Source organism: Bremia lactucae (assembly GCF_004359215.1).
Source record: "Bremia lactucae strain SF5 chromosome Unknown BlacSF5_NotPlaced_44_SHOA01000008.1_152431bp, whole genome shotgun sequence".
Lineage (NCBI taxonomy): Eukaryota > Oomycota > Peronosporomycetes > Peronosporales > Peronosporaceae > Bremia > Bremia lactucae.
This window is the reverse complement of record NW_027152057.1, coordinates 4,299-16,798: the sequence shown is the minus strand read 5'-3', so window position 1 is coordinate 16,798 and position 12,500 is coordinate 4,299. Positions and strand designations below refer to the sequence as shown.

The following is a 12,500-nucleotide window of genomic DNA, read 5'->3' as shown; positions in this document are numbered from 1 at the left end:
GTAGTAGAGTGGCAGCTACGGCTGTTGAGAAGTTGATCTATATGAAAAATTAATGTGCACCTTGATATACATCTCTAAAAGTTAAACTGCTTCGAGAGGATTTAGATGAAACTTTCGAATATTAAAAACATTTACAGACTGATGATGATTGAGTGTCAACGTGCGTGCTGATACGTATAACGCGTGGTTTGGATACATGGATGCGATTGTAAGCCTGTCCTTTATTTTTCGTAGCAAATGGTGTGGAGTGGGAAAGTAGTTTTGAGACTTCTTGTAGCAGGATGATGGGTGGTGGAGTTTTGGCACGAATTTGTCCGATGTTTATCTATTTTTGAAGGGAGTGGAATGGCATTTACACATTTACTGCAACCTATCGAAACTGCGTCCAACTAAGGTTTGCCTGATGGGCGGCCCATAACCTTAAACCAAAAGAAAGGGGGAGACTATTTTATGGTCTCCTCTGCAGTAGGAAAATGGGAATGATAAAGAGGGTATACCTCGTCCAAATGTGTTGCATGCTGTTTACTAACCCCTTTCTTCTCCTCATGTTTGGGTAAACGAGGACTGTAGCGACAAAAGGAGGATGAAATGCTGGGGTGTAGTGGTGTAGATGGGGTTATGCAAATGTGTATATAGCGTGCCTTCTTCTCCATTGAGAATTTATTTATTTTATTGGTGCACTTTTAACCTGGAACTCTTGTTCCCTTGTCTCAAACTAGAAATGTGTCAAAAAGCTGATGCACAGTGCTCTATTTCTGTTTTCCTGCTTTGCTCTACGCCAGTGAGTTATTGATTGATTTTGAACAAGCCGACTCTCCGTCTTTTGACGTCTAGCCACTACCGTTTATATGTTCTGCCAAGCATTTGTAAGCGCACCGTCATGACTGGTGCTGGGGCTTAAGCACAGTGGATGCTGGAGGAGCAAGGACTTATTTGGAGAAGCTAGGTCTAGTGACAGTCGTGTTCTTTTATGGGTTGCCGTTCGACTGTGTGATGCAGTCACGACGTTGCAATAAAGATTCGCGCTTGTCTGTTCAAGGACGTGCGACAGTTGCCGTGCTTTGTTTCTCCTGTTTGTTCTTTGGTTGTGCTGCTTGGAACCGCTCAGTTAAACGGGGTCCCTACAAGATCGCACATATACCCTCGAGACTAATCTGACTGGCCTTGATGCAAACATTATATTTAAAGTAGATCGCTCCCGGATTGCTAAAGCTGTAAGTGAAATATATATCCATTAATTTTAGAATATCAGATATTTAGATTCAGAAAAACAGTTTAGAAAAAGAATAGACTTTAAGATATAAATTAAATAGATAAGAAACTTAATCAATAAAACAGCACAGAATTAGTCTTAGGAAATTTAACTGATATAGAATTTGAATATACTACAAATACTGTTCCAAATTGCTCCTTTAACATGTAAAAACGTTGCTTTTTCAAATTTAACTGCTAGAATTTTTGAGCTTAAGCTTTTTAGTAAGAATTTAAAACAAATAAATCCAAAAGTAAAAGTGCCTTAAGAATCCAGGTAAAGAAAAGCAAAGTCGCACAGTCAAGTACAGAAACTTTGTTATATAAAATTTTGGAACTGATGGAAACTTCAACGTAAAGAAAGAGATAATTAGAAAGAGAAAAAAAGGCGTACCAATTTGGCCTTAACGATAGGCACTTATTCGGCTTAATATAATACTGGAATCTAACAAGGTCGGGTTATTAAAAGTTCTTTGTAGCTTTCTCTATTATAGCAATACCAATTATAAATTGACGATAGCTCTGCTCGAAATCGGAACTGGCGATGTACAGTTAGCTGCTTGCAAAGGTTCTTGAAGCATTTTATAAAAGCTTGCAAAGATTACGCTGTAGTTGTCGATACAAAGAAAGGACTTAAGAAGTAGAATAAGCTTTGGAAATGTTGATTTCAAAATTCTTTGCTTGCGTACTTGACCATAGTTTTGTTATGCTGGACATTTTTAATACAACGTATACATTCTCAAGCACGTAAAGTACAGTAGTGACACAAGTTTAAGTATAGGAATTCAAAATTGCACAAAAAAGGTACTAGCATTCCTATATTAATATTTCGATGGAAATATTCTAAGTGCCACTGCTGTTAAGAACCGAGACAAATTCGACCACTTTAGTATAGGAATTTCAATAGGCGACATTAGTATAAAAATTTAAACACTCATTATAAGTATAAAAATTAAACATGCGATATCAATGCAGGATTTATACAGACGACATTAGTATAGGATTGTAAACAGGCGGCATTAGTTTAGGAATTTCAGCAGAGGAAATTAGTGTAGGAAATCTAACAGGCGACAATATTGTCTAAGCCGCATGACAGACAAGCGTAGTAAAGTTTATTGACATGATATTATATTGTCCGCAAGCTAAGCGAAGAGCATGTCACACGTGAAAAACTCCAAGTAGAGCGTCTATTATAATTCGAATCAAATTCGAAGACTTTGATATGGAGTTTTAATAAGGTGAATTAGAATAGGAGTTTAAGCAGAGGATATGAGTAGAGGAATTTAAAAAGGCGACATTAGTGTCTATGCATGACGCACAAGTGTAGTACAGCATATTAACATGACATTACAGTGTTCGTAAGCTAGGAGAAGAATACAACAGAGGTATTAAAGTCAATGGCTGTTATAACCCGAGCCAAAATTGACGACTTATTATAAATTTTAATTAGAATAAATAGTATAGAAATTTAACAGGCGATGTTAGTTACGGAATTAGAAGCATAGTGTAGATATAAAATGCGTCTTATTATGTAATTACTATATATTCTATTAGCTGGGTGTATAGTATTAAAGCTGAATAAGCTTAAAGTAGAGTCTATACAACTTTCAAGAAATTCATTAAAAGCTATTTTTAATGTAATAATTGAAATGAATGGTAAAAGTATTAGCCGGATTCGACGACTTCAGTATAGGTAGATAATTCTGCAATATTAGTGGGCAATCATTAGTATGGGAGGTTTAAAAGGAAATTCAATAACGGGAATTAAGCAGGCAATATTAGTATCGAAATTTAAGCAAAAGATATAAGTATTAGAAGTTTAACAGAAAATGTTATTTTCGAATGCTTAACGTTACATAACTTAGGAAGTTGAGAAGTGCTTTTACTATGGGAAAATAACGGGCAATGTTAGTACCTGAAGTTACCGAGAGGATGCTCTTAAAATTTAAAAAAAAAATAGTATGGGAAATGAAGCAGTAATATTAGCATCGGAAGTTACACAGGCGATATTAACATAAGAAGTTATACAAGAAAGTTTTAATATCCGAATGCTAGTTGTGATATTACTGTTAGTATGCTTGATTCAATTACTTGGTAAAATCGAAAGGCATTTACTATAGAAATTATGCAGCAACATTAATATCGGAAATAAACAGGCGATATTAACATGAAGTTGAAGGAAAAATTAGATCAAAAGGCTAGTTGTCATATTACATTTGGTGTGTTCGATTCTAGAGGTTACAAAATGGATTTAGTATGGAAAATGAAGCAGCAAAATTAAAATCGAAAGATACACAGGCGATATTAACACAAGAAGTTAAACAGGAAATTAATATCGGAATGGTAATAGTAATATTTCTATAAGTATGCTCAGTTCAATAATTTTGGAAAGTCAAGAAAGGATATAGAATGGGAAATGAAGCAGCAACATTAGTTTCGGAAGTTACGGAGGCAATATTCATGTAAGAAGCTAAACAGGAAATACTAGTAACGGAATGCTAGTAGTGATATTACAATCAACATGTTCGCTTTATCAATTGGAAAATTAAAACNACAGGCGATATTACCATAACGAGTTAAACAGGATATATTTATATCGGAATGCTAGTAGTAATATTACAATTAGTATGCTCGATACAATTATTTGAGAAGTCATAACGGGATTTAGTATGGGAAATGAAGCAGCAATATTTGTATCGGAAGTTACACAGGCGATATTACCATAACGAGTTCAACAGGATATATTAATATCGGAATGCTAGTAGTGATATTACTGTTAGTATGCTCGATGCAATTGTTTGATTAGTCATTACGGTAATTAGTATGGGAATTAAGCAGCAATATTTGTATCGGAGGTTACACAGGCGATATTAATATAAGAAGTTAAACAAGGAAATGTTGATGTCTGAACGCTAGAAGTGATATTACTGTTGATATGTTTGATTGAGCAGCAATATTAATATCGGAATCTAACAGGCGATTTTTTTAACATGAAATTGAACAGAAAGAAATCATATCGAAAGGCATGCTGTGCTATTACTACTAATTTGTTCGATTCTGTAACTTGAGAGGTTACAAAAAGGATTTAGTATGGGAAATGAAGCAGCAAAATAAGTATCGAAAATTACACAGGCGATATTAACATGAGAAGTTAAACAGGAAAATTAATATCGGAATGGTAGTAGTAATATTTCTATAAGTATGCTCAGTTCAATAATTTTGGAAAGTCAAGAAAGGATATAGAATGGGAAATGAAGCAGCAACATTAGTTTCGGAAGTTGCGGAGGCAATATTCATGTAAGAAGCTATACAGGAAATACTAGTAACGGAATGCTAGTAGTGATATTACAATCAATATGTTCGCTTTATCAATTGGGAAGTTAAAACGGGGTCTTGTATGGGAAATTAAGCAGCTGTATTAGTATTGTAGTATTGGAAGTCGAATTGTAGTACTGGAAGTTAGACAAGCGATATTAACATAAGAAGTTAAACAGGAAATACTAGTAACGGAATGCTTGTAGTGATATTACAATCAACATGTTCGCTTTATCAATTGGGAAGTTAAAACGGGGTCTTGTATGTGAAATTAAGTAGCTGTATTAGTATTGTAGTATTGGAAGTTAGACAAGCGATATTACCATAAGAAGTTAAACAGGAAATTTTGATAACGGAATGCTAGTAGTGATATTACGATTAATATGTTCAATTTATAAAATGGGATGTTTAATCAGGTTAAAAACCGAAAATAAGGCAGCAATACTAGTTTTGGGATTAAACAGGCGATATTACCGTAATGATTTAAACAGGAAATATAAATATCGTGTCAGTAGTGATATTACTGTTGGTATGCTCGATTCAATAATCTGAGAAGTCATTAAGGTATTTATTATGGGAAAAGGAAGCAGCAACATTAGTATCGGAAGTCACACAAGCGATATTAACATAAGAAGTTCAACAGAAAATTTTAATATCGGAATGCTAGTTGTGATACTACTATAAGTATGTTCGATTATATAACTTAAATGTTTAGAGGGAATTAAGAAACGGAAATAAAGAAGCAATACTACTATCGGAAGTTTGACAGGCGATATTACCATAACGAGTTAAACAGGATATATTAATATCGGAATGCTAGTAGTGATATTACTATTAGTATGCTCGATACAATTATTTGAGAAGTCATAACGGGATTTAGTATGGGAAATGAAGCAGCAACATTTGTATCGGAAGTTACACAGGCGATATTTATATAAGAAGTTAAACAAGAAAATTTTAATATCCGAACGCTTGATATTACTGTGAGTAGGTTTGATTCAATTACTTGGGAAAATTGAAAGGGATTTACTATAGAAATTAAGCAGCAATATTACTATAAGTATGCTCAGTTCAATAATTTGGAAAGTCAAGAAAGGATATAGAATGGGAAATGAAGCAGCGATATTAGTTTCGGAAGTTACGGAGGCAATTTTAACGTAAGAAGTTAACACGAAAATATTCATAACGGAATGCTAGTAGTGATATTACAATTAATTTTGTTCGCTTTATCAATTGGGAAGTTAAAACGGGATCTTGTATGGGAAATTAAGCAGCTGTATTAGTATTTTAGTACTAAAAAGTTACACAAGCGATATTAACATAAGAAGTTAATCAGGAATTATAAGATCGGAATACTAGTTGTGATATTAGTATAAGTATGTTCGATTATATAACTTGGAGTTTTGTAAGAACCGGGAATAAGGCAGCAATACTAGTACTGGAAGTTAAACAGGCGATATTACAATTGTAGCGGAGCTACCTCGCTCCTAAGTCAGAGGAAGACTTTCAGACTCAGAGAGTCACTTAGTTCTATTGAATTAATGGGTTTCACAACTCAGGGAGACGTACAGCCTATTAAAGCTTAAGGATTCTAGCTCAAGGGATTTAGGGGTTCGTAGAACGAAGTGGCAACTAGTGCCTAAGAGGGTATACCTTAGAAAGGCTTCTATCTCTTACAGATCACTGCGCAAGCCTTAACGCTTTTGGATCAAAAGGGGAACTAAACTTTATTTAATTATCTAAATCTAAAACCTGACCCTAGCGAATTAAAATAGATTTTGGCCGCCAGATTTATATCTATCGGCGACCACATTTATTACCCATAATATATGGGATTTAAGTAACTAACTATTTTAACATTAGATAAAAGGGTCTTTTACCCATAAGGTAAATGTACCACAACAACGGTTCTCCAACCGATGTGTGCCCCATTACACCCTACCCCATTAGACTGGTGACACCGAGTGACAACATTTGCTTCATTTCCTCTTTGAGGTTGGAACCTAAACAGCTAACCGTTTGGTTGTGTTTTCCATTGCTATGTCTAATGACAATCAAGCGTGAGTCACAGACTCTGAGCCCCTTCCTCGACGATGAGGGAGTGGTGGACTTTGAAAGTCACTCTCAATCAGAGGAGGAAAAAGAGCGGCGTTCGCTCACGCCTTCTCCACCGGACGAACGTCGGCGAGCCCCTAATCCGTTCCCAGAACATGGTGCCGCTGATGTCTTAACTGCATTGAGTAGGACACGGGACTCTGAGTCCAACATTATTACGAATCCGCTCGATGGAGAGCAAGAGCAGATAATCCTCATAGAGGAAAGAGCTCGTCGTCGAGCTGCCAAAATAGCGAAAGCTGGGGCTCATAGTGAATATAGATTCACTCCGCTTAGTGCGGACGAGCGTCTCAAAGTGATAGCAGGTCATAGCTTGGGCACCTGGATCTCCGGTATCCGGCGAGGACGCTGGAGGAGATCGCTGCCCGCGACGCTCTTCATGAGCAATACATTACGCCAAAGGCAATGACGCGAAGCCAGTATCTGTCGCGTTTACGTGATCAAGCCCGTGGGGCTTCGGTGACCTCCATGATGAATATTCCGATCGTTTTGTCTCTAAACGAAACAAGGAGTGAAAACGAAGTCTCATTTGAGAACCCGGTCCACCGGGCCCGCCGACTTCGTAATATTTGAAATATCAGAGAGTCTGCGGATAGAGGTGATGTTCATTTGGAACGCTTCGATCTCGCTAATCTAAAGCCATACAAGAATAAATACAGCTTCTGCCTTTGGCATCTGCTTGTTCTTTTTGTTTGTCTTGGCTATCAGCCATCGTATCCCTTACATGTCTTAAGACACTAAATTGCGTCGCGAGAAACTCGCTTACTTGTTTCCGAACGGTAAAACAGGGCTGATATCAGCAAGCCTATCGGCCAACCCCCCCCCCAAGCCCTGAACCACGCAGTGGTATCGGTAGTGGAACGCGCGGGTGGGTAAGATCGTTTATACAAAACGGAGTATAGCCTGCAGAGGCATGAACAGCATTATTTAACGCAAATTCCACTACTGGAAGCATTGAGCTCCAGCGCTTTGGTGTCTGAGCACACACGCTGCGTAAAACGTCAACAATGACGCGATTGACACGTTCAGTTTGACCATCGGTCTGCGGATGGTCCGCAGTGGATATATCCAATCTGTTGCCAAGCATTCGGAAAATTGATTTTCGGAATTTAACCGTGAAACCGGGGTCCTGATCAGAGACAATTGCCACTGGCAAACCATGTTGTCGAAACACGCGATCGATAAACGCTTAGCTGTACCCTCTCCATCAATGGAATCCGGCACGACCGCTAAGTGAGACATTTTGCTCAAATGGTCAACACAGACCACTATACCGGAGTTACCGGCTGAATCTATCGGTAGCCAAAAAGAAAATCCATGCTAATGGATCCCCAGCATCTTATGGGGACGAGGAGACTTGCCAGTGGCGCAGTAGCATGTGCCAAGGGTTCAACCCGTTGGCACGTCTTCGGTGCGGGTTGGCAGGGAGGCCATCCATTGGATGGTTGCTCGTCTGCTTTTTAGCCTAACTCCGGCGATGTGTCATCGTACCGCCCTCCCCGCGGGTATCGATCCACGTACCTCCCGGTCCCAGATCCAGTGCTTAACCACTCGGCCACTGGGGTCGGTTGCTTAACTTCACAGAGAAACAAGATTCATTGCACTTTAATTCTGTAAATTGCCTAACTACTGCTAAAGTTGTCGTAAAATGTATACTAATTCGGACAAATATACGGGATGCCGGAGCTAAAAATTAGCGCGATGTCAGTTTTAGATGCCAGTATAGTAACTTGAAGTCAAACTGGCAATGCCAAAAGTCACTTTAACCCCCCTATTTGTTGTATGAAATTTGGCGCAGTGGGTGGGGTCACCTGCAGTTAAGTGACATGTTGAGGGTTCGAGTCCCGCAACGACCCAAAAAATAAAAAATCGGGAGACATCCTGACTATAACGGTATTAGATCCTTGCTTGCGGTAAATTCTGTAAGGAAACAGGCTGAAGGGAGTTGTTATACACCGGCGTATAACGTGGATCCGCAAAATAATTTGAGCTTGCTCGAGTTCCACATCCTAACTTTCGGGTTAGCAAAACGCATAACGGTCACAGTGGGGGATGCTAACCGAAGTATCCATGGCGGACCGGGGATCTGATCCAAATCATTGTACAATATATATCACTAATGGAGTAAACTCCTGACCTTCAGTGGGCGCGGTTGGCAACGGATCTCAATACCAAAATATAAATACTCAATAATCCACGAAAAATGGAGATTGAGTATAACAAACTAACCAAGTTTTGCTTGAAACTGCAGAACTTGGTTAACTTTACTTGATGACCGGTGCTTTAGCGGATCAAATGACCCATTTTAGACTGAATTACCCAATTCTTGGTGTAGAATATCGCAGCTGGGAGGGGTTACGTTTTGAGTTTGATTCCTTTCCGGGGGTAAGTACCTTGGTTTTGGTAGTAGCTCCAATAAAGCTCGTAGTTGGCGAAGAATTGAACCCGAATGACTCAGTTGTTTTTGTTGCAGCTCCAAAGAGTATCGTTCAACATGGAGTCGAACAACAGCAGTTATAGTGGCTTGGACCGATACCAAGTTCACTTGGACTGAATGAAAACGAACATCATTCCGGTGCATCCATAAACAGCGAAAAATAACTGCTCGTACAATATGGAGAATCACGTAGACGTTATAGCCAAACTTCGAAATAGCGGACGATTTCGGCTCTACTATGAAAAATAGTAGCGAATCCCAGTATAAATTGGAAGAAAAGAGTTGCTGTAGAATTGGAAGCCAAGCAGTCCAAACTCGAGTTGCTAAGTCACAAAACCAAAAAAGGTGTGAAGGAGTCTCGAGAGTGTTGCATCCGAAAGGGCAGGGAGTGTCTGCATTCGGGACGTGCTGTAAGCGGTAGCCTACAAATAGGGCATTATGTTGAAGCCTATATAGCAGATCCGCATAAACTGGGAGAATGTGCTTGTTCATCTTTGTATCCCGTTTCCACATTAGATCGGGAGGAATTAATTCAATACCCAGTCTTGATAACGGTAATAGCGGAACTTCATGTGTACTCAGAAGATTTCGGATGCGAGTCACACTTAACTCAGCAATCTCGTAGGAATTAAAAACCCATGCGTGAAATGCGCTATAGTAACACGCTGCTTGAACGGGACCAAATTGAGGTTCCATTAAGCTTTGAAGCAGCGGCTTGATTCGAAGCAAAAAAATTGAACAGGAGCGAGTGCTGCTTGTCCTTCCAGGATCAAATGGTCGTAGAAAGCTTGAAAGTGCTTCTGTTGTAACTGGAACGGGGCAAGCTTTGAACAGATCCAGCGGCCGAAAAACTTCTTGATTAGCAAGATTGTTACTAATTGTAATGGGTTGGCTGCTCCGGCAAGGGTTCGACCACGATAAGCATACCTAATGTCCACATTGTCGAGAAAAGGTGTCGTTAATTTATCAAACTTGCACTGCATCCGGACAATTTTCTTTCGAAAATATACATTCCAAGTAAAAAGCACAAAATGCCAGTACGGTCCTAGTTGCAACTACCTGGGACTTCGAGATGCGTTTACAAAATCTGGACTTGTTGAAACCGGCGCGTATAATATATCAAAATCTTTACCCCGAGGGTAAATAGCGTTGTCAAAAAGTTTGATAACTGGCTCCACCCAAGAAGGAGCTTCATTGTTTTGTGAAGACCGAGTTGTTATAATAACCTTGCACAACATGTGGAGCTGGAGACTCTGGATCATCGTAGATAGAGAAGTTAAACCGAGACCGCCCTTGTCGGGAGGAAGAAACCACCATTGCTTAGATAAAGCTATGTTTGATTTATAACGGCAGATAAATCGTGCAATAATTGAGTTAACTTGTTGTTGAAATCCAGTTTGTGGCAAATGACAAACACTTGCCGAAAACCACAATACCGGGGGAATAATTTGTTGAAGAATGACCACCCGGCTACGTAATGTCCGAGCACGATAGTCCCATCGAGAACATATTGTTTTCATATCAGCAAGAAGATGTTGTAGTCGATCTGCATTGCTTAAAGTTGGTCCATAGTAAATCCCTAAGAGTTTCACACGACTATCGTTTTCCAATACTTCAACGCCTAACTGTTGGAGATCCAGCTTGAGAGGTTAGGTAATACTGGACCATGGGCGAAAAGGTAAAACAACTGTTTTGGCTGTATTAAGGCGCATGCCAGATGATTGACAAAAGTCCGATACTAAGTCTAGAAAGACTTTTGTATGCCGAAGATCGTGAAGTAGCCCGGTGCAATCGTCCGCAAAGCTGATAATTGAATGGGTAATCGAGCCACCAGATAGTCCGAAAGGATGAATTTGGCTTGGATGTAATTGAGTAATGGCTCCACAAATAGTACAAATAGTGCAGGCGAAAGTGGGTCGTCTTGTCGAACACCCGCACCTAATTCAAAAGGGTCCAATGGACGGCCATTAAACATAATGGAAACCAATGTTCCAGAAAATAGGACTTTAATCCATCGACGAAAAGAACTTCCAAATCCGAAACGCATTAAAACCATGTCTAGTGCGTCCCATACAACACTGTCGAAAGCTTTTGCAAAATCTAACAAAACTGCCCCGGCTGGTGACGAATTATTGGTGTACAGTTGGGACAGGGCTTGAAATCGTACATGAGCGTGCCGAATATCTCTGCCCGGAACAAAACCATATTGATCAGAATTAAGAAGCTTCCCCAAAACGGAGCCAAGATTATGGGCCAACATTTTTGGACCCAATTTAGCATCAACGTTAAGTAGAGAAATAGGCCTGTAATTACTGGGGCTCATTCTGTCGCCTTTCTTGTAAAGTAGCAAAATTTGGGCCCGCCGTTGGAATTTGGTCATCCTTTTCTTTTGAAATTGAGCTGCATAAATGACTTCCATTATTCTACTCCATAAAGATATATCCACTTGGTAGTATTCTAGTGGTAACCCGTCCGGACCCGGGGTTTTACCAGAAGCAGTATGTGTTAAAGCCCAGAAAAAATCGTTAGCTGCTAAGGGGCTATCCATGAAAGCTTGCTCCTGTTGCGTGAGTTGCTGGCGGGTATGACTTAAAATAGAAGAAAGCTTGATACGATTCCATGTGGGCTTGTGTCCGTATTCTTTCGATGGGAAACAATAAACTTCAGCCCAATAAGACTTAAATTTGGAGCATAGTGGTAACAAGTCGTCAGCCGAATCCACTGGTATAGTAGTTTTATGAAGGATTTCGGGTGGCCGAAAAAAAAACTTTGAACAGCGTTCAGAAGCTGAAATATCCATCGAAAATTTCTGTTTGGACGCAAAGTGGGTTTGTTTCTGAATTAACTCCGTAAGCGCAGCTTTTTGAGCAGCAATCGTGAGGGTTAAATCTTGAGTAGACGATTGTGCTTGCTGATGTTGAAGCTTATTAATATGGAGATGAAGACTGGCAATCCGGTCTTGGCGCTCATTCTTTTTTTACTGGAATAATCTTCTCAAAAATATCGAGTCTGTCCTTTTGTGTTCATCGAGTAAACAGCCACGATTATAATGGTGTGAGTGTGGGGCCCAAAAAGACCGTGAAATTTCGAGAAGCGAATTGCTTAAATATCCCTGTGCTTCGGGCAAAGCGATAACCCATGCCGGGCATTTCCATGGAGCTCGATTAGATGGGCGAAAACAGGTTGATCCCAAACTAAATTGGAGGCCTATGTGATCCCCAATCCCTGGTTTAGCACGAAAGTCATGAAAAATGTCTTGAAAAATCAAATTGAAAAGTCTTGAGCTCAATAACACATAGTCTATTCTGGAGCTGCGATTGGGACTCGTAAACTCTTGTAAGTCCGGGTTTTGGAGCCGCCATGGGTCGAGAAGATGTAAGTC

General features: G+C 39.5%; 1 protein-coding gene across 1 annotated transcript; it reads left to right on the top strand.

Moving 5' to 3' along the window:
* Positions 1-8,952: 8,952 nt before the first annotated feature.
* Positions 8,953-9,201, top strand: CCR75_008531 (uncharacterized protein; the record flags this gene model as incomplete). The annotated part of the gene is made up of 1 exon (XM_067966583.1): positions 8,953-9,201. One exon carries the CDS (start codon positions 8,953-8,955, stop codon positions 9,199-9,201), a length of 249 nt encoding a protein of 82 aa, XP_067820522.1.
* Positions 9,202-12,500: the final 3,299 nt, after the last annotated feature.